Below are 21,016 nucleotides of genomic sequence, written 5' to 3' on the forward strand. Positions count from 1 at the left end.
CTCGATCGGCATCACGCTTGCAGGACTCTTTTCGACGCTTCGGAGATAGATGAAATTTCTCCTCTGTGCCTGATTTTCTTTTTCTTCCTACATATGTTTTATTTTGTGGACCAGACTATTCATACAGAAATTGCAAGAATATAGATGCAGATGTCTACCTCTCTCAACTAAACCTGCAATGTCGGGTCCCCGCGCAACTTTCTCTCACATGCTGGTTTGTAACAATGAATCAGGCCTAGATTGATAATGTGGGCGCTCTAGTCATAACCTAGAAACAAGTCTCGAAGTGAGCTAATATCGGCCTTCTAGAAGAGCGTACATGGTCTTTTTCGATCTATCAACTACTAAAAATGTATTTTGCGAGTATGCGACCACGGCTTGCTCGTATCGGGCCTCCGGTTCGGATGCTTTGGTCACGGAACTTTTCCTCCTCCTCACGACGTTACGAGATTAGAGATGTTGCAACTCTACCAAAACGACTGATACCAAAATACCAAGGTGTGCGTCAACGCAGTGTCGTCTGCGAAATATCTTGAAGCTCTTCCTGATATGCTGACCTGCTTGTGCGCCCCGAGCAGAATCCCAAGAGGGCGATCTCCTTTCCCTCCAATGGCCAGCACCCCCGCGGAATATCTTCGTCGTGAAGAAAGACTATTCTCCGGCCGTCACTGCCTCTCTAATTGAATTTGCCAAGTACGGAGTCCCCAAACCGGCTGACCGAGAAGTCATGGATGCTAACCCCTCACCGGCAATGTAGTCATGCGACGTCTACCTACCCATCGGCCTCGATCATTCTAGAACCCAGTGTCGCAGAGGAGATACACTCGTCACTTCAGTCGCCTGTTTACACCGCCCCTCTCGACCAACTACGACCGGCATTGCATGATAAGGTGGATCTCACCGTTACTCTCGGGGGAGATGGTACGATCCTGCATGCCTCGTCCTTGTTTGCCACGTGCTACAACGTCCCGCCGGTGCTGTCATTTAGCATGGGAACATTGGGCTTCTTGAGTGAATGGAAGTTTGCCGAATACAAGCGCGCATTCCGCGAGGTATACATGTCAGGAGCCGGCGTTGGGGATCGCGCGACGGTGCTGGGAGACTCCCGGCCGGCCTCAGCCGACGAAGCACTGGATCTGGAAGCGAATCCTACTGGATGGTCCTCGGTACGGGGGAAGTCGATGGGCTTAACGCGCGGCGCCCGAATCTTGATGCGCAACCGACTGAAGGTTGGGCTCTTTACGGCAGACGGCAAGCCAGTCCAACGAGAATCCACATCAGCGGCCATGCCAAACGTCTTGAATAACCAAGGAGTGTACGTAATGAATGAGGTGCTCTTGCATCGAGGCAAAGAGCCACATTTGGCGGTGCTGGATGTCTATGTTGGGGGCCGGTTTCTGACGGAAGCCGTGGCTGACGGAATCATTATCTCGACACCGACGGGTAGCACAGCATACAGTCTGAGCAGTGGAGGCAGTATTGTGCATCCACTTGTGCCCGCGGTTCTACTAACACCGATCTGTGCGCGGAGTCTAAGCTTCCGGCCCTTGGTGCTGCCATCCAGTACTCCGATTACCCTCCGACTGAGCGAGAAGAACCGGAGTCGCGAGTTGGAGGTCAGCATTGACGGGGTGAACTTAGGGCAAGGATTGACCGCGGGTATGGAGGCACGAGTATGGGACGAAGAGATGCGACATGGCAAGAATGAATGGCAAGGAGGCGTGCCATGTGTCATGCGAAGAATTACCGGTGGTGAAGCACACGATGGATGGGTTGGAGGCTTGAATGGGTTGTTAAAATTCAACCATCCATTTGGTGAGGAACGATGATTGAAGTACTCAATATGATTGACTACACACCACATGTACTTATACAAAATACCGCAGTGTACTCTGTAGTATGTGTGGCCTGGAAGAGGAGGGTTAAGCGTTAAATATGTAGCATTATTATTAATGACCAAATTTGTATGAATGGACCAAAATTCTCACAATGCCTTTTTAGTAAACGAGGCGATGCATGAAAGAGGCCTTAGTTCCATCTGCACATGCAGCAGCACCACAATTGACATGGACTGTTGCTGAAGCGAGCTGCTGGTCTGATCCAATCAATTCCAGTGCAGTTGGGCTTGACCTGAAAAAAGGGGCGGGAAATCAGGGCCGCTGGTGGGCCTCTCTCTCACTCGCTCTCTCCGTCTTCTTTCTCGCTGTTGGAGACTCGAGACCACCGACCCGTGGGTCCCTCGGTCTCTCTATCCTCACTGGTGGCTGGTACTGGACCAGGATTCTATATGCAGGGTATGTGGTCTGTTTGGCCAGCTAATAGGCTGGCTGCCCGTGTGTGGTTTTGTTGGGTGAGGATTAGGATTAAGATTTCATGCTTACCCATTTGAATTTGTTTAGGGACCGCAAGGAGACGCTGAGGAGCCCCGAATAGCCTCAAGACTAGGAGAATTTAACGATTAGCATGGCTTGTCGGGGCCATCCGCGCGGATGATGTAATTCGGTCCTGGCCATTAATCAATCTGATTCCAACCGACAAGCAATTGCAATCCAAGTGGAGTTGGCTCTGGCGTACGCTTTTTCTGGCTCCCCTTAATCTGGGTCCCGTTGGCCAAGTTTCTATCTCCGATTTGACGCATGCATAGTAGTTAGTGATTTAAAGGGACAATCAAGGAAGTGACCATCAATCAATCAATATATAGGGATTGCGACAGTAAGGATGCATACTCCTCATTGCCTGAGGGGGGGACATCGAAACAACCATTCATTGTCTAATTGGACTCTTTCTAGGGCTGGACTTGATAGTCCTATCCATGATGACCATCCATCCCATTGGATAGGGACTACTACTTGATTCATCGCTTCTCGTAGTTGCACTCGCAGTGAAATGCGTAAGGGCGCTTCTTTTTACTAGGATGGAGAGGTTAATTGTGCATCATCACAATCAGGGGAGAGAAGAGCCCTGGCTGTTTGCTGTTTGCTGCTTCGGATTTAGCTTTGTATATGAAACCTCCCAAGACATGCCCACGACAATCCATTATGATCAAAGTCAAGGACCCATCGATCGTTGTTTGGTGACCCTCTCCTACTCTGTTTGTGGTCAACCAACAGGAATATTTGGAGTAGTGTATTCCAGGGGGGACCGAAGACAGTATTTACTTCTACCAAAATAGCGATTGTCAATTAGTTTATTTTTGCTGGGTTGCATGTAAAGTAGTCAATTCCTCTGCTTCCTTGTCTTGTTCTTTCCTTTTCCTCCTTTCCCTCCTCTTCCCCCCCCCCCCCCAACTTCATTCTATCTTCCGGGGCTTTTTCAGTGATCTGCTTCACAGGGTTGAAGAGGAAGCCCATCACCATCCCTCCAGAGAGAATAATAATAATAATATTCTTGAGGAGAGTTAGAGCCGTGCGCCCCTTGGAGCCGCGGGTGGTGAAACCTCGAGAGCCTTTTGTTCAACTCAACGGCCGGCCTTCCCTTTTTGCCGCCTCCTGTTGGTGCTCCTTCTAACTTCCTACTTACTCCCTCCCTCTTCACACCCTCTCTCTCCCTCTTCCTTATCCTCTTCCCCCTCTTCACGTCTTTCATCCTTCTTCCTCCTCATCATCTTTGTTTTCTCGTTACTCCCCGCGGTTGTATCTTGACTCTCGTTTATTGTTTGCACACCCGCCACCTCCTTTTCATCTGAACCCCAGCACGCCTCGGGTACTTCCCTCTGCCATCGCCTGCATCTCTCCTGCATTGTGTACTTGGCCGCCCTGGTTGGTAACCGCTGGTGTCTCACTGCGTCTGGATATTGGGGTTGTCACCTTCGAGACGTGCAGTTCACGCTCGGAGCTTCCTCGCGGGCGCGAGGCTTCTTTTCTGCGTGAAGATAAACCTACATTTACCCCTCAAGGTATGTTCAGATGTTCAATTAGCTCTGGTTGCTTTCCTTGTTCCATCTCTATCATCCCGCCGCCTATGGAGTAGGTGGTGGAATATAGTTCCCTTGGGGAAGAAGAGGCTCTACCGCATCCACGGGTCACCAGATTGACAGACCCAGCCTTGCACATGCCACAGTTCTCATGCTGACTGGCCTGCAGTGAAGTGCACCTGGAGACTAATCTGGGTGTGTTGTCGGGACCGCCCCTCCCCTTCACATTGTTTGCTCCGTGGATTTCACGGTTGCCCCCCCCCGCCCTCAATCCCCCTGAGGAACCCCCCTTCCCCTCCCAGGGAGTTCCGCGTCTCGGTTTCCACTCCGGCCCAGCTTAATGGCCTCTTATGAAAAGTGAGCCAGACTTCAGTTCCCTGTCCCCCTCTTTCCTACCTATCTACCCACCCCCTTTGGCCCTTCAGCCCCGAATCACTCACAGGTTTCCGCCTGTGATCAATTCCGGGCGCTGCTGACGCGCCCGCAGGATGTACTCCCCAGACCAATTCATGAATCCGGGGCCTGCCCCCCGGCCCCCAGCCGACCGCCCACAACTCAACCTGCCTACCAACCCCTCCAACAACGTGGCTACCTCCTTCAGCCAGATGAGTCTGAATTCCCCGAGTACCCCCGGTCCGGCCAACCTTTCGCTGTTCCCCAACACGAGCACCCCGTCGCTCACGCGCACCAAGACCGATCAGTCGGGCGGAGGAGGCGTCACCGTTATCAAGGAGGGATATGTCCGTTGCAAGGAGGACAAATTTCTGGCGACGTGGAATCAACGATACTTGATCTTGCGCGAATTCCGCCTCGACTTTCTCAAGAATGAAACGGGGAAGATCGTCCTTTCCATTCCGCTGACGGCGGTCACAGGCGTCTCGAGATCGGAGGATACTCGCATGGCTTTCGAGATCATTCGTCTCGCCAACCCCAAGGACGCGAATTCCAAAGCCGCCGTAATCACCCGTGACGTGCCCACCAAGAGCATCACTTGCGAAGTTAAGAGCGATGACGAAATCTACGACTGGATTGACAAGATCTACGAGCGCTGCCCTGGTATGGGAGGGGTAAGCAACCCCACGAACTTCAGCCATCGTGTTCACGTCGGATTCGATCCGCGCACCGGCGCCTTCGTGGGCTTGCCGCCAGAGTGGGAGAAGCTCCTGACCGCGTCCGCAATCACCAAGGAGGATTACAAGAAGAACCCCCAGGCCGTCATTGAGGTCCTGGAATTCTACTCGGACATTAAGATGCGCGAGCAGAACCCTCAGTACTACGCTGGGCTTTCCTCGCCAGCGAACCAGCAGGCGAAGCCCTTCAGCGGCGGCGGGTCCGTGGGCAACTCAATTGCACCCCCAAGACCCCCGCCGCCTGCTCCCGCACAGCGTTTGGACAGCGGTGGCCAGTCGTACTCCAGCCAGTCCCCTGTTTCGTCTCCTTCGCAGTCCAAGTCGGATTCTGATCGTGCTTTGGAGCAACAGCAACAATTGGAGCGGATGAACGAGTTGGCGGATAAGGAGCGTCGCCGTATGGAAGAGGATCGTCGCGCACGTCAGCGGGAAGAGGAGCAGAACCGGCTCGACCAAGAAGCATACAATGCCTCTTTGCCCAAGAGTCGCGTCCCCTTGGCCAAGCAAGAGCTCGGAGGCTACGGCCAGTCCTCCGATGATCGTTACAAGCCCAGCCGTCCCGCCCCGCAGGCCCCTGGCTCCTCTCGCCAGGAGCCTCCGCGCCAGCTGACAGCTCAGCGCCCTGCCCCATCCGCCCCTACCGCCGGACAGCGGCCTGGAGACTACGCCAATGGCTCTGCCAGGGCTGAGCAATCCTCTCCGGGCTCCAGACACCCGGCTCAGGGACAGTCTCCTGCACGGGCTCAGAACAATGGCGTCAAAGCGCAGCCGGCCCAGGGCCCTCCTCCCAGCAAGCTGCCTGCTCCGGTTCAGCCTGTGAAGCCCCTGAACATCGCGAACAAGCAGACCGCGAAGACAAACGTCCCCGATGGGGTCCGCCAAGCCGAGGCTGCCCTGAGCAAGAAGGCAGAGCCCCGCCAGAGAGAAGTGCGCATGTCGAACATGAGCGAGAACGAGGTCATGGATCGCCTGCGTTCTGTCGTCTCCAAGGACAACCCGAACGAGTCTTACAGCAAGCAGCGGAAGATTGGACAGGGTGCCTCCGGATCCGTGTATGTGGCACGCGTTAAGGAGCATGCTACATCCGGCGTTGCGCGGGAGCTATACCGGCAGTACGGTCCCCGTACCCAGGTGGCTATTAAGCAGATGGATTTGCGTAGCCAGCCTCGGAAAGAACTCATTGTCAACGAGATCATTGTCATGAAAGACAGCCAGCATGCGAACATTGTCAACTTCCTTGACTCGTTCCTGCAGGAGCAGAGCAACGAGTTGTGGGTTGTCATGGAGTTCATGGAAGGTGGTGCTCTCACGGATGTCATTGACAACAACCCGGTGATCCAGGAAGATCAAATTGCCACAATTTGTGCAGAGGTGCGTAAATAAAAAAAAAATCGACCCTTATCGGAGACTGATACTAATGATGAGGACCACGAGCAGACCTGCAAGGGATTGGCCCATCTGCACAGCCAGAACATTATCCACCGTGATATCAAGAGTGATAACGTGCTTCTTGACCGGGCTGGTCATGTCAAGATTAGTGAGTAACCCTTCCAGTTCTCCAATGACCCTGGGGAATTGATGCTGACCACTTCTTAGCCGATTTCGGATTCTGTGCTAAGCTCACCGAGTCGAAGAGTAAGCGCGCCACAATGGTCGGTACTCCGTACTGGATGGCGCCCGAGGTGGTTAAGCAGAAGGAGTATGGCCCCAAGGTGGACTGCTGGTCATTGGGTATCATGGCCATCGAAATGATCGAATCCGAGCCCCCATACCTCAATGAGGAGCCGCTCAAGGCGTTGTACCTCATCGCCACCAACGGCACTCCTCGCCTGAAGAAGCCAGAGAAGCTCAGCAAGGAGCTCAAGTCGTTCTTGAGTGTATGTCTCTGTGTCGATGTGCGCAGCCGCGCTACCGCCGATGAATTGTTGGCCCATGATTTCCTCAAGTTGGGCTGCAGCCTCGCGAGCCTGGCGGAGCTGCTCCGTTGGAAGAAGAACAGCGGACAGTGATAAAACTGTGGAGAGGAGAATGTGCAATGGCGATGTTGGTAGCCACATGGTCGCTGCCGGTTGCCTTGTTCCTCTTATGATTTACACCAGATCTTGTTTTCACGCACATATGGGTCACATTTACGCGCCTCCGGTTGATTTTTGCTGCCCCCTAACGACCTGCATTGCAACTCGATTTCTACTTGTGATATCCTCATTGCACAGCTCTGTCGTCTGCAGACTCGGCATAGGTAATTTGGCGTTCTTTCTTGGAGTCGATTCCCCTTTGTGATTCCTCTTACATTCGCAACTAATCTGGTTATCCCACCCTTCCCGCTGTGCGGTTCCTCAATGCTCCGAACCATGCCTGTGAGGCGGCACTTGATGTATGCGTGCAGCTGATCTCTGGCTGCATCTCTGAGACAAAGAAATGCAAGTAGAAGAGAGATCCGAAGTACGATTCACAAAAACTGTGTCTCTGAGTACTGAAGATCAATGATGAGCTGAAATGCTCTGGTATATGAACATGCAACAAAAACCTGTTTTGTTACCCTCATGTACCCGGTCATGTTTGTTTCAATTGACGAGTCCATGATGGAATTCTTGCATTGTGAGCAGCTTTTTAGCAACTACGTCTGCATGGTATAAAAGCGGAAGAGAAGAAAAGATAGGAGGGAAGACAAAATATTGATGGTCGACTGATGCAGCTAAAAAGAAGCGAGCTAGAGGAGGGTACTTGGGAACCAGGGGACTTAGTAAAAAAGAGGATACTATATTTCTTTCTGTGATCATAATAACTACCAGCGGCCCACGGGTCAATGATAATAGTACAGTTGAATGGAACACGGAGCATGATAGCGTACAATCATAGGTATAGTAGGAGGACCAGAAAGGCAGAAAAGGAAAAACAAAGAAAAGAAAGGAGCTATTCATAAACAATCATCGGCACCAGCAAGCACCACATCCAAGAAAGGCAACATGTGCAACGTAAATAACCAACCACAGCCACAGTCACAATCATAGCCACCTACCATTACCCTGCATCAGGCCCACATCCACACATACATACACACATACCAGCCATGATATAGAAGAAAAAGAAAAAAGGGAACAAAACCACAAGAAACGGCATCACAACTCCTCGTGAATGGGCACTTCGGTACACAAATCCCCAAACCTCACCCCCTTGAATATCGACTCCACATCAACATCTTCACCAGATGGCTCATAACCCGCTTGCGTGAGCTGACTGATCCACCGGTGTCGAGTCTCCTCGGAGAGATCTTCCCAGATATGGATACCCGAATCAGTCTCAGAGGAAGATGATGAAGATGGATCAGTGGAGTCAATCCGGAGGGTATTCGTCTCCGGATTACAGTTTATCAGGAGGGATTGACGCCCCTGCTGCTGCTGCTGCTGCTGCTGGAGATCACCCGAGGAGAGTAGGATATCGTTCAGTGAACGGATTTGCGGGGGGTATCCTACTTCTGGAATGGGAGTAGAACTGGTAGTAGGGATAGATGGAGAAGGAGAAGGAGTAAAAGGTTCATAAGGGATAGCGACAGCATCGCGGATACTAGGCGGTAACCAGTCCTTCGCGCCGAGGTAAGGAGGCATGGCGCCACGGATCTCAGTGAAGGCCTGGAGGATGAAGCAGACGGTGAGGATGGAGAGAATGGCAGCGAAGCTGGAGGTGAGGTTTGTCCAGATTTCGGAGTCGCCGGGCATGGAGAGGACGTAGCGTGGGGAGCGGCTTGTCGGGGGACAGGGGGATAAGGGGAGGGTGTGGACGACGACGGTGTTGCCCATGCTGACGGAGGCGAGTTTTATGTATTGTGGGGCGGTTTCGGGGGAGACGGGGAGAGATGGGGAGTGGAAGCGGGAGAAGCAGAGCTTGGTCATGGAGAAGGGGTGGACGTCGCGGAGGGAGGTGTAGGTTTGAAAATGGTTGTAGCGGTTTGTGGAGGGGTTGAATTCGAGGGTGAGGAGCTCGATGGATTGGTCACTGCCGGAGATGGCGATGACGGCTTGTTGTTGGCTTGTGGTGGGGTCGGGGCTGAGGAGGCAGGTGTCGAGGCCGAGGCCAATCTTGATGGTTTTGCGGAGCTTTTTGCGGCGGAGGATGGATGCTTTGGCGCCTTTGGTGGTTGGTTCTTTGGTGGTGGCTATGGCGGAGGTGATGATGGCGGGGCGAAGGTCCAGGAGGACGAGCTCACAGCCTTTGCGGTCTGGGGCGTTTTGGAGGAGGAGAAGGCTGGTTGAGGAGAGGAAGCGGAGGGCGCGGAACTTGGGGCGCATCCGGGGGGATCCCTTGTCGGGGATGGGGGTAGTGTAGACGCATTGTACGTCGGGGGAGGCGTTGGAGCGCGTGTCGGCGGAGATGGTGCAGATGCAGATGTCGACGCCGTTGGTGTAGGCGACGCGGAATTGGCCCTTGTTGCCGGGGACAGGGGTGAGATCGACGTCCTCGGCTTCCTCGTCGCTGTTGAGACGGATTCGTCCGATCACGTCGGATGGACTGGGGGTGGGGGTTGCGCTGAAGAAGACGATCTCGCCGGCCGGGGCGAGACCAGTAGCGATGGCAGCGACACGCGGGGAGGTCGAGTCGGATTGCCAGGGGGAGAGGCGCAGGGTGCGCTGGTAGGTGTCGGGGGAGGCGGCGCCGGAGGAGGGGCCTTTCACAGTGCGAAATAATGATGTTCGCGAAAGCGCGGTGGTTTGTCCATTGTTCGTTGTCTTCTCATTTTCCTTGTTGTTGTCCTTCTCTTTCCGGGTGGGATGATCAATGCGAAAGGAACGCAGATGCTGGTTATTGCCTCGCTTCTGCTCCGCCACGGAACTGTTGATGCCGGCGAGGGCGATGATGGCTTCGTCGTCGGCCTGGACGGCGGCGAGAGAAGTGACTGAGTCCTCATCGCGCGACAAGTTGATGTCGACAACTTCGGAGATTTCGGAGCGCTTGGAGGTATTCAAGAGGGCCTGGGGAATTGACGTATTAGCATGGAGCTGCAGAAGTATACTTTATATCAAGAGGAACTTGCGATTTTGTTGCCGACACCACTACGGCCTTCACCTCCTCCTCCACCGACCAGAAGCAAGCCATGATGACGCGGGTCGAAGTCGGCGGCGAAGAGCGGGCATGAGAGAGTCAGTTTGGCCGAAGGAATGGAGGGAGCCATGTTGGGCGGGTGGGATCCCGGGGGATGGATCGAGTTCAATCCCCGAAAGAAGTAATTATTATCCGAATGGCACGGGAAAGAGATAGATTGTAGGAGGGGGGAGTTGCAGAAGGAGAAGAGAAGGAGAGAAGAAGCGAAGAAGAAGCCAGAATGACGAAGCGGAGAGCATGTCGATCTCTTGGCGATCGGCCGAGGCTCGAATCGATCCCCATCGTTACTTTTTACTGCCAGCAACTCTATTATTGATCGATCTTCTTACTATTCATGTAATCAATGAATTGAATATGGTCTAGGGCCATTCTTCAGCCCATCTAAATAGACAGCGTTCTTTTGGTTTAAATTAGACAAATTCTCTCTCCATCTACTCAACCTCCTGGCCAGTGAACTCGGGCAGGCGCTTGCGCACATCCTCCCAAGTCTCCTCACCCTCCACCAGGGACTTGATAGCCTGGGCAATCTCGTCCTCGCTGGCACGAACCTGCTTGGTCGAGTCACGGTCACGCAGGGTGAAAGTGTTGTCCTTGACGGACTGGAAGTCGACCGTCACACCAAACGGCGTACCCAACTCGTCGTTGCGCGCATAGCGCTTACCGATACTGGCGGAAGAGTCATCCACACGGTTGGACACTCCCATGCGACGCAGCTTAGTCGTCAGGCGCTGCACCAGCGGCGCGAACGACTGGTGCGTCGACAGCGGCACGATCAGCACCTTGGTCGGGGCAATCGCGGGAGGGAAGGACAGGACCTAGCAATTCATCCATTAGCATCACCAATCAACCATAGTAATAAAAAAAAAATAAAAAAAAAAAAAAGAAACCAAGGTCAGAAGAGGGAAGGAAACTTACACCACGGGCCTCATCACCCTCACGGGACCAGTAGACCTGCTCGATCATGCTGTACAGGATACGACCAATACCGAACGAGGGCTCAATGACATTAGGAGTGTACTCGCGCACATTCTCCACGCGCGTGCGCTTCTCGATCTTGATCAACTCCTTGTCCAGCTCAACCTTGCCGCCAGCGACACCCTCAACTTCCACCTCGATCTTGCCGGTCTGCTCAAGGTCGAGCGACAGCTTCTCGCGCAGCTCCTGCGACAGAGCATCAATCGCCGCCGTGACGGTCTTGCCGTCCTTCTTGAAGCGGGGACCGAACTTCTTCTTGTCCAGGTCAATCTGCCACTCCTCCACCTTGAGGGGCTCCGCCCGAGTCTCACGGACAACGAGCGGGGCGCCGGTCTTGTTCTTGTGCACGGTCAAATCGTAGGCACTACGGTCAGCGCAGCCCACACACTCGATCCAGCCGTAGCTGGTGTGCAGCTCGGCATCCCAGCAGTCAGTGGCGTAGTGAGCCATCTCGTTAGCCATGTGCTGGCGGAAGCGCAGCTTCTTGGGGTCCACACCCAGCTTGAGCAGGAACAGCTGGATACGAGCCAGGAAGTAACCCAGGGTCTCGTTGTCGACGAGGCCAGTCTCGACGGCCTTGCCGATAGTCATCTCCTCGGTCTTGGTGCTGCCGGACAGCTGGATGTCGCGGTTGAGCAGGGTCATCTTGACGTCCTTGACCTCCTCGAAGCGGGCGTGCTTCTTGCCACCCTGGGGGTCGACAAAGTGCTCGATCTCAGCCATCAGGAACTCACGCACCCGCAGCAGACCGGCGCGCGGGGAGATCTCGTTCCGGAAGGACTTGCCGATGGAGGCAGAGGCGAAGGGCATAGACTGCTGGTTGAACTCGAGCAGCTTCTGGAAGTTGAGGAACTGACCCTGAGCGGTCTCCGGGCGCAGGTAGCCGGGCATGTTGCTGCTGGGGCCGATCGAGGTCTGGAACATCAGGTTGAAGGCCACAGGGGGCAGGAGGTTGCCATCGGTGGTGGGGTTGCGGATGTCGTACTTGGCGATGATCTTCTCGAGTTCGGGGCCGTCGAAGTTGTCGATCTGGGCGAGGGTCTCCTCGTACTCCTTGACAACGGCGTCGTCCAGCTTAACCGCCTTGGTCTGCTTGACCTTCTTCTTCTTCTTGGCCTCCTTCTCCTCGTCCACCTCAACCTTCTGGCCACGGGCCTCCTTGTCACCCTTCAGACGGGCCTCGAGTACCTCCTCGACCAAGTGGTCGGCGCGGAAGATCTCGCCGGTCTTGGGGTCCTTGCACATCCAGTCGGCGAACTTGTCGACGTGACCACTGGTCTTCAGGATCTCGTGCGGGGTGAGCATGGTGCAGTCGACCTCGAGCATGTCCTCCTCCAGGACGAAGTGCTTGCGCCACAGATCGACAATGTTGTTCAGGACGGCGCAACCGGGCGGGCCATAGTCGTAGAGACCGGAGACACCACCGTAGATCTCGAAGGAAGGGGTATAGAAGAGACGGCGGCGCAGCATAGAGTCCAAGACGGACCGGTCGACGACCTGGCCGGTCTTGGTGGAGAGGGAAGCCATTTTGGTGGACTTCTTTTTGGAGGACGGCTGAGGAAGATGATGTCGCGTACGGGGGAGGGAGGTGGAAAAGGAACGGGGAGGAAGAATAAAGGAGGAGGAGGAGGAGCTGGCGCAAGTGGGGGGAAGACGAAAAGCCAGAAGTTGGCGATGAAGAAGACGATTGGGATGGCGGGGACAAAAAGACCGAAAAGAGGGACCCAATGCCCGCCGACACCTCAGGCCGCCCAGCCGCTGAGCGCTGCTGCAGTGACTCATCCGCTTGCCCTTTTGTTGAACTCTCCACCAATCCTCAAGTTTGCCGTCGATAAGGAATGCGGATACAAGGGACTTATGCGGGGCTGTAATGCCCTTGATTCTCTTTTGGCGAATTACCCTCCTTCTTCCGCCAAATAATCACGAAAGGAATCCAATTCCTGGCCGATCGCGAGAAAGCTGAACTTCCCTTCATTTCCCAATCGAGCCGCGCCCTGGCTGACTCAGCGTGCCTATTCTCACCGCCGGATGAACACTTGATCCGCCAGATTTTTTTGGATAGCCCAAACGGGTAATCCAATATTGATATCTTCATTTGCTTCGACTCAACTACTTCCTACCCCTCCATCGTTCACCCCAATTCCAGCAAACGATGGTTTCGAAGAAAGCTTCCCACCGGCCGCCTCCGGGCGTCGGTCTCGACGCGAAGCCCCGCAACAAGATCCAGCGCAAACTCCTCCACATCAAGCGCAAGCGCGCCAAGGACTCTTCTCGCCGTGCCGAACGATATGCTTTCAAGAAGGAAGAGGCCAAGAACCCCAAGCTGAAGGAGGAGCGTCTGAAGCGCAACATCCCCCTGACCATCGACCGCAAGCGAGTCTGGGATGACGCCGGCAGCGACGTCGAGGACGGTCTGGGACTGAGCGTGGACGTCGAGCGCATCAAGCGGCGCAAGCAAGAGGAAGACGAAGAGCTGAACCGGCCCCTGAACGAGGACGAGCAATCCTCCGATGCCGAAGAAGAAGGATCAGAGGATGACGAGGACGACGTGGACAGCATGCTCGCCAGCAGCGACGAGGAAGACGAAGACGCCTCGGACGACGACGACGACGACGAAGACGAAGACTCCGGCAAGAAGAAATCGAAATCCTCCTCCGACTCGACTCGCGGCCGCAGCAAATCATCCCTCCCCACAGCCACAGAGCGCGCCACCAGCCCCTCCCAATCGACCAAGAGCACCAACCTAAATCTCGTCCCCGAAGCCCTAGCGTCCAAATTCCCCTCCCTCTTCAGCACCGAGAACCCCAAGTCCCCTAAGATCCTCATCACGACGTCTCTTAACTCGTCTCTCCACCACGAAGCCGAGCTTCTCACCGACTTGTTCCCAAACTCCGTCTACGTCCGCCGCACGCGCCACCGCTTCGCGCACCAGTTCTCCATTCGCGAGATCTCCAAGTTCGCCACGAACCGCAACTTTACGGCGGTGGTGATCCTCCGCGAAGACCAGAAGAAGCCCGCCGGTCTGGACATCGTGCATCTTCCCACTGGACCCATGTTCCACTTCTCCATGACGAACTGGGTCGAGGGCAAGCGCATCCCGGGTCACGGACGTGCCACGGACCACTGGCCCGAGCTGATTCTGAATAACTTCCGCACGCCGCTGGGTCTGTTGACGGCGCATTTGTTCCGGACGTTGTTCCCGCCGCAGCCTGATATTGAGGGCCGGCAGGTCGTGACGGTGCTGAATAGTCGTGATTACTTGTTCTTCCGTCGTCATCGGTATGTGTTCCGGGAGAAGAGGGAGACGGAGAAGGCGGTTGTGGGTTCCGATGGAAAGGAGATGAAGGGCGCGGAGGGGATTAGAGCGGGTATGCAGGAATTGGGACCCCGGTTTACGTTGAAGTTGCGCAGAGTTGATAAGGGGATCCAGAGAGCCAGTGGGCAGGAGTGGGAGTGGAAGGGGCAGATGGAGAAGACAAGGACGAAATTCCAGCTGTAGTTCTTGCTCTCTTTCTTGCTTCCTACCTTGTTTGGTAGCTGCCCGCTGTTGTCTTTGTTTTGTTTTGTCTAGCCTATTGATGTTGTGCTCGACTGCATTGGGTTCGGGGCGTTAGGATAAAAGAGGTCTCTTCTGCTGTTATTTGTTCACTTGCTTTCTATTGTTGTATGTACGTTGGAGATATCACATCTATATGGTCTGTGCGAGAGAATAGATACAAAAGTCTGAACTGTCTCCATTGGAGGTTATATCTTCAAGATAAAGCCTGACCAAAGTCCCATACCGATCCACGGTATGGTATAAGTGATAATAAAATCATAATCATAAGGTCATCAACAGAATAAGATAAAGAGGGGAGGAGATGGATATCCGCATATTCTGCTCACGTCAATGGCTTCCGCCCCGTCACGATCTTCACCCTCGCACTAATGCGATACACGCCTTGCAAGATTTCCGCACGCACCTGGTCACATAGTTCGCGCACTTCCTCCGCCACCCAGCCATACGTAGTGGTCAGGGCACGCAGACTATATGATTCCAGGCCCTCCAATAAGGCAATGAGGCCCATCTTGCCGACGGTTCGGTCTTGCGGCGACTCGGGCCACAGACCGATGGGGAACGTGTACTCGCGGACATCAATATCGATGAACCCCTGAGCACGGAAGAGCGCGGGCTGGAGATGGCTCAGATCGCGTAGATAACCTGCTGAGTAGTCTGCGGAGCGGAGGGCGGAGGCAAAGAGACGTAGGTAGGAGTTCGGCGGGAGAGATATCATGGTTTCAGCGGCGAAGTCGGTATCTGCGACTTCGAGGTAGCCGCCGGGAGCGAGGTGGTCAAAGGCTTGCTGGTAGATAAAGGACCAGTCGGGAAAGGCACCGGAGAGGCCGCGGAGGTGGATGAGGTCGAAAGGGATGTCGTAGGCCCATTCGTCGCGGGCGTCGTCGAGGTGGAAGGAGAGGTTGGGGAGGTCGACATGGCCGAGGGCGTTGTCGAAGACGCCGATGTCAGAAGCAATGATGGTGCCGTGGGGGTAGGCATGGCTCATTTCAATGGCCCAGTCACCGGGACCGGTGCCGATGTCGAGGACGCGAGGCGCGTTGGTAACTATGGGGGCGGCGGTTAAATGTCCGTCTAGGAGGATGAGGTAGATCTGGTGGACGATGTTCAGACGGGTTCGTTCGGGTTCATCGTTCGGCATGTGGTATGAATCGTTGGGGTAGCGACGGTTATTCTCTTCGTAGATGTCGAGCTGGTGTGTCTCATACGAGTTGCTGGTGGTGGTGGTGGTGTATGGTTAGCAACTCCACTGGGGGTTGGCATTGCAGGATACCAAGAAAGGCATTGCATACATGGATGCTTCGTCCGAGTCTGCATCTGACTCGGAGTTGGACTCGGGATCCGGAGGAGGCTTGGTCCATGATTGCTTCTGCGCATTCTCATTCTCGTCGGGCTCGACGATTGGCTCGTTTTGGCCCAACGGCTGGAGATCTTTTGCCTCCATGACATGACGAAGTTGAGAGGGGTGTTCGGTTAGAAGGGTGTGAAGGGTGTGGCGTGCTCGGGTTTATAGAGAAGCTTCTCTTGAAGACAGAGGCCAACGTCAGGCCCGATCAAGCTTAGGGCAGCACTTTCTGTAGCAACTCTCAAGGTGCAACCACAATCAGGATCATACGAGGCCGTCAAACATGTGCCACGAGTGCTAATAGCGAGCTTCACTGACACGTAGGAGGTGAATAGTTCATCGTGTCTGTTCCAGCCCAAGACCACAGGGAGGAAGAAAAAGCAAAGATGGCGGAAGATGCCGAGAATGACGCAGTCGGTCCAGGTAGTGCTGGAGGGAACAAACTCGGAGGTTTCTCAACGGCTTGGGAAGCACGAGAAATTGGACGACGGACCCCGGATGGTCGGAATATAGTACATTGGCTGGCCTAGTGAGAGGAACTCGATCAGGTGGGCTGTGGACAGTGAGGAAGAGGAAGAGTAAAAAGCCGGAGAATAGAATGGAAAGATGGCATAGAAGCTATGCCAGCTTAGAAGGGCAGTTGATCAGCAACCAAGGCCGTGATAGACGACCCAAGGCCGCTGGACTAGTTCGTGCACCGCGCATGCTGAGAGGCCGAGAGAAGTCTCTAGACCCATCGATGCAGAGGCAGACTGGAAGGCCCCGTTCTGATCGACGGGAACGGGCCAGTTTCTGGGAAACCAACTGCAGTGCGACTAGGCAAAAGCACACGAGACGCCATACGCCATGCAGCCAGCGGTCCTTTCATTTCCCCGTTTTGTGGCAGCCGGGGTGGTCGTTCCCTAGTCCTGGATCGATTTTGGCCCGATCGCCTGGCTTAGTCTGGGAGTGTCGGGGGGAAGAGATGAGACGCTTAGGCCGATAGGCTAAAGGGACAGTTCGGGCGGTCATCTTGTAATTGTAGCCTTGTGAATTCTGTTTTTAGTGCAAGTGTGGCGTCTGGCACAGCCTGACGCTGAGGCTGCAGGGACAAGGGTTTGTATGGTATTTGGTCGAGCATTTCTCCACATGAGATCCATAGGTAGCAGCTTTGCTATTAGTTAATTACTAACAGTTAGATATGTGAGTCAGAAAGTGACTCAACTCAGCGGGATAAGCATGCAAGTAACTCGGGTGGTCCTGTTGATAGAAGTAAGAAGGAAGTATACAGTTCCTGCGATGATGAAATGAGTAGCAGTCAGTATAGTATAAAAAAGAACCCCAAACCCACACCAGTAAAATGATGATGACCTCAGAAATAAATCATCATATCCACACAAGACATATATGCCATGGACACCAATTCATCCCAATCAAGTGGAAACAGCAAAGCAAAGCGAAACAAAAGCAAGTTCCCGTCGATGCATGAAGCAGTAGTGCTGCACAGCGCCCAAACCACGGAACAGGAACAGGAACAAGAAGAAGAACATCACCACCAACCATCCGCAAAATCCACCACCACCACCACCACCACCACCACAACTACCCCCATCATCCCACCGAACCACAACCCCGACACCACACCTTCACCCTCAATGACCGCCCCTCCCCCCTCAAAACCCCCCGACGCTTCCTCTTCATCGCCTCAATCGGCAATCCACGCCCATACCGCACGACGCGACACAGCGCCGGCCACATCCTCCTCGAAGCCCTGACGCCACTTCTCCCACGCCGAGTCCCTCTCGTGGGCACCTCTCCCAACAATGGCACCATAATCAACCCATTATTCTACAAAACCTACACGAGCCCATCATACATGAACGAATCGGGTCCTAAACTCCTCCGCAACTTCCAATCGTGGCTCTCATCCACCCAAACCGAAATATACCAGAAGATCGTGCAGCCGGGAAATGTACTCTCCACAAACCCAGAATCAGACGCTACAGCAGCAGAATGGCATCTCCGGGGCGCTGACCCGACAACCCTCCGAAACTTCTCCCCGACACTAGTCATCCTACATGATGAATTGGAGGCGCCGCTGGGAAAAGTCCGGGTGAAGAGAGGTGGGCCCGAGAAGGCGAGTTTGAGGGGACATCGGGGATTGATTAGTTCGTTTGAGAGTTTGAGGGGCAAGGGGATGTATCCTCCCAATCCGAAGAAGAATGTACTTGGGGCCGGGGTGGATTTGTCGGTCTTGAGGATTGGGGTGGGGATTGGGAGGCCCGAGACCAGGGATCGAGGGGGTGTTGCGAAGTATGTCCTGTCGGAGATGAGTGAGCAGGAGCTGAAGGCTGTGAGGGCTGCCGCGGGGCCGGTTTTGGAGGTGTTGGTGGATGAGTTGTATAGGGATGGTGCGGAGTGATTCTTTTGGGGGGATCTTTTGGTGCTTATGGCCGTTGTATGATATTATTACTTATTGTGTAATTATAGATAGATCAGATAGAGATGGCTTAGAGATACCCTTATATTATTAGACTTGCTTTTCCCTCTGCAGTCTACTCTTTCATCTACGTGCATATGGATTCGACTCAAGAACACTCTCAAAAGAAATAGTGTTAACAATGATGCCAAGGCTTGGATGCAGAATGATTACAGCGGCTATCATCACACGCAATTGAAGAAAACAGACAAGCAAAGAATTGAACTCCCACTCCAAAGTACCACGAACTATCAGACCGTGCCTGCTATGCTCAAATCCCGAATCTCCTGCAACACCTCTTCCACCCGGTTGTCCAGGTCTCCCCGAGCATACTGATCCCTCGTTTCCGCATCCAAGTACTGTTGCACCTGCGCCATGCGCGAGTATGCCTCCGCGCAGAACCGCAGTTGAATCTTCACCAGGGCCTCGAAGCTAGGATCCAGGTACGGCACTCGCAGGTCGATGAGCTGGGGCAGTTCAGTGAAGAGCTGTTCGTTCAACTGCTCATACGCTTGCTTGGCGATTTCCGTCTCGCGCTCCGTCCGGGGCAGTTTCGTCGCATCCTTATCGGGCTTCTCAACCAGCTTCTTGACCTTGGCGCGCATCGAATCGTAATCGAGTAACTTGTGGTTGCGCTTCTTGATGCACTCGTTGATATCCGGGAAGTAGGCACAGAACCGAGAGATGGGTTCCAACACAGTCGAGCTATAAAATACCAGTCAACCAATGAGTCGCCACGCCCAAAAGGGCATCCATAGCAATGACTCCAAAACGTACCGGTACGGGCCGTCCAGCGCCTTGATCGTTTCCGCATCCAGATCCTCCACAGCCTGCTTATAACTCCGACTCACTCCGTCGTTGGTTCCAGCATCACCATAGAAGGCATCAATAGTCTCAGCGATCCGCATCTGCGAGGCAGTCATAGCTATCCAGCACCGTCCAACGTCAGCATCCCGCCTCCGCATCATATATTCTATATAGCGACCAAAGTATCAAAACACACCTCGTAGCGAATCCAAGTATCCCTTTGCCTCTTTCTGTAACCGATTTGCGGCGGCTTCCATCGTCCGGTACCGACTATATCGCATCGTGTCCACGTCAGTCAAACAAGTTGCATCCCCTTTCCAATCAGTCGGACAATCCATACCGCTCTTCAATCTCATAATCGCGATCACTTGTGCGCTCCACATGTCCTGTTTAACCCAAGCCAATGCGTCAGTATATTCCTTGCAAAACCACCAAGCAATATGTCGTAGAGGTATTCGGCCCGACTCGAGCGGGGTTGTGATCCAACATACCCGTCTTCATCATCACCTGCGTGGTAGCGCGGTTGACATTTTTCTTGAACCCTGTAGACCCGGTCAGAATGACAATTCAGGTAGGGATGGGTGCCTGTACGGCGCAGGATCCATCGATAGGTAGGAAACGGGAGTATTCAGCGCACCTGCCCAGGACATGATGGCAACTTCAGTAGCGGTCGGTCGGGGGGGGGTCCGGTAACCAGTTAGGGGGTGGGGTGTGTATGTTCGAAATCAAAGAACCGGTAACTCTCGTAGGTGGAGGACAAAGTGGGTTACTGGATATAGTAGACGTATAATGTGAGGAGAGGGGGAAGGAGAATAGACACAGGGTTGATTGAATGAATGCGAAAGGCCCTCAGAAAGCAAGATGCCCGATGCGGGACGGAATGATGTTCGGAGACGTTCGATTGATTGATTGATTGGCGTGGCTGTGGCTGTGCACTTTTCTGCCTGGATCTCGTGGCTGTGTCATAATTATTTACTAAATCTTACTGTTCGGTTGTTTAACTTACAGCCCTACGAAATGGAAAGTGTAAAATTACCCGCAAGAATTTACGAACCAGCCGATTTGAACTTCCGACTGCCGGTTCTGCTCGTTTCTGACGTCATAAGGCCGGCCCCTCCTCTCCGTGTGATTAATGGAATCTGGCAGCCTGCAATCCGAGACTTCTCCAGGCAGATGGGGATGGTGATGTCAAAGAGGAAGGGGGTGGGTTCGGTTTGCCTTGTGCCTGAGTATGTCTTTGGATGTAGCTGGAGACGTCATGATGCCAGCCAAATCGAGCGACCATCATGATGTGACACAAGATACATCGGAGTTTCGATGTCCTGTTGCCCTATGAGGCAATCAGAATGTATCCTACACCAACTTCATGCCGCATAATGCACTTCATGCGATGGCATTAAACTTCATGTAATAGTGTAGCATTTATCTGGAGTGCATTCGAGATTCTGACAAGTGACAGTAAAAGTTGTAAGCGAAAGTATGGGGTACATGCAACCCTGATCTCGATGTTTGTGGTCGCACAAACATTCTTCACGCTCCCAATACCCCTTAGGCAAGCGCACACTATTCAAAATCACCTGCAGCTCGATGCTTCTTCTGCCGCGGCTATAGTATACTAGGATGAGCATCTTATTCATGCGAAGCGATCCGTGTTTATCCGCGTTTGTCGGGATCCGTCCTCTAAAGACCGCAAAGTGTACCAGTGACGGGGCAAGTCTGGTATTCATCGCTCCAG

At 53.8% G+C, this 21,016-nt stretch overlaps 10 protein-coding genes across 10 annotated transcripts; 4 read left to right on the forward strand and 6 right to left on the reverse strand.

Moving 5' to 3' along the window:
• Positions 1–27: 27 nt before the first annotated feature.
• Positions 28–1,976, forward strand: BO83DRAFT_337685 (NADH kinase POS5). Its single transcript, XM_025528482.1, has 4 exons — positions 28–248; positions 310–498; positions 579–693; positions 758–1,976. Exons 2-4 carry the CDS (start codon positions 351–353, stop codon positions 1,827–1,829), a joined length of 1,335 nt encoding a protein of 444 aa, XP_025388078.1. The 5' UTR covers positions 28–248; positions 310–350; the 3' UTR covers positions 1,830–1,976.
• A 2,179-nt stretch (positions 1,977–4,155) lies between these two features.
• BO83DRAFT_30105 (serine/threonine protein kinase CLA4) lies at positions 4,156–7,089 on the forward strand. The gene is made up of 3 exons (XM_025527128.1): positions 4,156–6,414; positions 6,481–6,580; positions 6,640–7,089. The coding sequence occupies exons 1-3, from the start codon at positions 4,402–4,404 to the stop codon at positions 7,050–7,052; spliced, it is 2,526 nt and encodes an 841-aa protein (XP_025388079.1). The 5' UTR covers positions 4,156–4,401; the 3' UTR covers positions 7,053–7,089.
• A 376-nt stretch (positions 7,090–7,465) lies between these two features.
• BO83DRAFT_30094 (uncharacterized protein) lies at positions 7,466–8,063 on the reverse strand. The gene has a single exon (XM_025527127.1). It carries the CDS (start codon positions 7,962–7,964, stop codon positions 7,608–7,610), a length of 357 nt encoding a protein of 118 aa, XP_025388080.1. The 5' UTR covers positions 7,965–8,063; the 3' UTR covers positions 7,466–7,607.
• BO83DRAFT_360641 (uncharacterized protein) lies at positions 7,816–10,303 on the reverse strand. Its single transcript, XM_025529413.1, has 2 exons — positions 10,073–10,303; positions 7,816–10,010 (listed from the first exon to the last, which is right to left on the reverse strand). Exons 1-2 carry the CDS (start codon positions 10,208–10,210, stop codon positions 8,163–8,165), a joined length of 1,986 nt encoding a protein of 661 aa, XP_025388081.1. The 5' UTR covers positions 10,211–10,303; the 3' UTR covers positions 7,816–8,162.
• A 179-nt stretch (positions 10,304–10,482) lies between these two features.
• Positions 10,483–13,045, reverse strand: BO83DRAFT_360644 (glycine--tRNA ligase). Its single transcript, XM_025529414.1, has 2 exons — positions 11,056–13,045; positions 10,483–10,955 (listed from the first exon to the last, which is right to left on the reverse strand). Exons 1-2 carry the CDS (start codon positions 12,895–12,897, stop codon positions 10,572–10,574), a joined length of 2,226 nt encoding a protein of 741 aa, XP_025388082.1. The 5' UTR covers positions 12,898–13,045; the 3' UTR covers positions 10,483–10,571.
• A 222-nt stretch (positions 13,046–13,267) lies between these two features.
• BO83DRAFT_360645 (rRNA-binding ribosome biosynthesis protein RPF1) lies at positions 13,268–14,614 on the forward strand (the record flags this gene model as incomplete). Its single annotated transcript, XM_025529415.1, has 1 exon — positions 13,268–14,614. One exon carries the CDS (start codon positions 13,268–13,270, stop codon positions 14,612–14,614), a length of 1,347 nt encoding a protein of 448 aa, XP_025388083.1.
• A 191-nt stretch (positions 14,615–14,805) lies between these two features.
• On the reverse strand, positions 14,806–16,409 carry BO83DRAFT_30125 (class I SAM-dependent methyltransferase). Its single transcript, XM_025527129.1, has 3 exons — positions 16,335–16,409; positions 15,964–16,245; positions 14,806–15,885 (listed from the first exon to the last, which is right to left on the reverse strand). The coding sequence occupies exons 2-3, from the start codon at positions 16,113–16,115 to the stop codon at positions 14,997–14,999; spliced, it is 1,041 nt and encodes a 346-aa protein (XP_025388084.1). The 5' UTR covers positions 16,116–16,245; positions 16,335–16,409; the 3' UTR covers positions 14,806–14,996.
• Positions 16,410–17,658: 1,249 nt separating this feature from the next.
• BO83DRAFT_312618 (aminoacyl-tRNA hydrolase) lies at positions 17,659–18,417 on the forward strand (the record flags this gene model as incomplete). The annotated part of the gene is made up of 1 exon (XM_025527526.1): positions 17,659–18,417. A coding segment is annotated over one exon (759 nt), but the record flags the coding sequence as incomplete, so codon positions are not given.
• Positions 18,418–18,519: 102 nt separating this feature from the next.
• BO83DRAFT_337701 (amphiphysin-like protein RVS161) lies at positions 18,520–20,042 on the reverse strand. Its single transcript, XM_025528483.1, has 6 exons — positions 19,919–20,042; positions 19,773–19,823; positions 19,622–19,667; positions 19,478–19,551; positions 19,252–19,399; positions 18,520–19,179 (listed from the first exon to the last, which is right to left on the reverse strand). Exons 1-6 carry the CDS (start codon positions 19,929–19,931, stop codon positions 18,726–18,728), a joined length of 786 nt encoding a protein of 261 aa, XP_025388086.1. The 5' UTR covers positions 19,932–20,042; the 3' UTR covers positions 18,520–18,725.
• A 325-nt stretch (positions 20,043–20,367) lies between these two features.
• BO83DRAFT_378361 (uncharacterized protein) lies at positions 20,368–20,723 on the reverse strand. Its single transcript, XM_025531231.1, has one exon. It carries the CDS (start codon positions 20,567–20,569, stop codon positions 20,411–20,413), a length of 159 nt encoding a protein of 52 aa, XP_025388087.1. The 5' UTR covers positions 20,570–20,723; the 3' UTR covers positions 20,368–20,410.
• Between the last annotated feature and the right edge of the window lie 293 nt (positions 20,724–21,016).

The sequence above is a fragment of the Aspergillus eucalypticola genome (genome assembly GCF_003184535.1).
Source record: "Aspergillus eucalypticola CBS 122712 chromosome Unknown BO83scaffold_12, whole genome shotgun sequence".
Taxonomy (NCBI): Eukaryota; Fungi; Ascomycota; class Eurotiomycetes; order Eurotiales; family Aspergillaceae; genus Aspergillus; species Aspergillus eucalypticola.

What these genes read in the sequence shown, in the direction of transcription:
- BO83DRAFT_337685 (XM_025528482.1), top strand. Translation starts at nt 351, where the DNA reads ATGTATTTTGCGAGTATGCGACCACGGCTTGCTCGTATCGGGCCTCCG. An exon ending in ACTGATACCAAAATACCAAG is followed by an intron (nt 499 to 578) that starts GTGTGCGTCAAC and finishes CGCCCCGAGCAG; the next exon opens with AATCCCAAGAGGGCGATCTC. An exon ending in TCTCTAATTGAATTTGCCAA is followed by an intron (nt 694 to 757) that starts GTACGGAGTCCC and finishes CCGGCAATGTAG; the next exon opens with TCATGCGACGTCTACCTACC.
- BO83DRAFT_30105 (XM_025527128.1), top strand. Translation starts at nt 4,402, where the DNA reads ATGTACTCCCCAGACCAATTCATGAATCCGGGGCCTGCCCCCCGGCCC. An exon ending in TTGCCACAATTTGTGCAGAG is followed by an intron (nt 6,415 to 6,480) that starts GTGCGTAAATAA and finishes GACCACGAGCAG; the next exon opens with ACCTGCAAGGGATTGGCCCA. An exon ending in GGCTGGTCATGTCAAGATTA is followed by an intron (nt 6,581 to 6,639) that starts GTGAGTAACCCT and finishes ACCACTTCTTAG; the next exon opens with CCGATTTCGGATTCTGTGCT.
- BO83DRAFT_30094 (XM_025527127.1), bottom strand. Translation starts at nt 7,964, where the DNA reads ATGAATAGCTCCTTTCTTTTCTTTGTTTTTCCTTTTCTGCCTTTCTGG.
- BO83DRAFT_360641 (XM_025529413.1), bottom strand. Translation starts at nt 10,210, where the DNA reads ATGGCTCCCTCCATTCCTTCGGCCAAACTGACTCTCTCATGCCCGCTC. An exon ending in GTGGTGTCGGCAACAAAATC is followed by an intron (nt 10,011 to 10,072) that starts GCAAGTTCCTCT and finishes TCAATTCCCCAG; the next exon opens with GCCCTCTTGAATACCTCCAA.
- BO83DRAFT_360644 (XM_025529414.1), bottom strand. Translation starts at nt 12,897, where the DNA reads ATGAGTCACTGCAGCAGCGCTCAGCGGCTGGGCGGCCTGAGGTGTCGG. An exon ending in AGGGTGATGAGGCCCGTGGT is followed by an intron (nt 10,956 to 11,055) that starts GTAAGTTTCCTT and finishes ATGAATTGCTAG; the next exon opens with GTCCTGTCCTTCCCTCCCGC.
- BO83DRAFT_30125 (XM_025527129.1), bottom strand. Translation starts at nt 16,115, where the DNA reads ATGGAGGCAAAAGATCTCCAGCCGTTGGGCCAAAACGAGCCAATCGTC. An exon ending in GACTCGGACGAAGCATCCAT is followed by an intron (nt 15,886 to 15,963) that starts GTATGCAATGCC and finishes CACCACCACCAG; the next exon opens with CAACTCGTATGAGACACACC.
- BO83DRAFT_337701 (XM_025528483.1), bottom strand. An exon ending in GCAGGTGATGATGAAGACGG is followed by an intron (nt 19,668 to 19,772) that starts GTATGTTGGATC and finishes TGGGTTAAACAG; the next exon opens with GACATGTGGAGCGCACAAGT. An exon ending in GCGCTGGACGGCCCGTACCG is followed by an intron (nt 19,180 to 19,251) that starts GTACGTTTTGGA and finishes GGTATTTTATAG; the next exon opens with CTCGACTGTGTTGGAACCCA.
- BO83DRAFT_378361 (XM_025531231.1), bottom strand. Translation starts at nt 20,569, where the DNA reads ATGATGGTCGCTCGATTTGGCTGGCATCATGACGTCTCCAGCTACATC.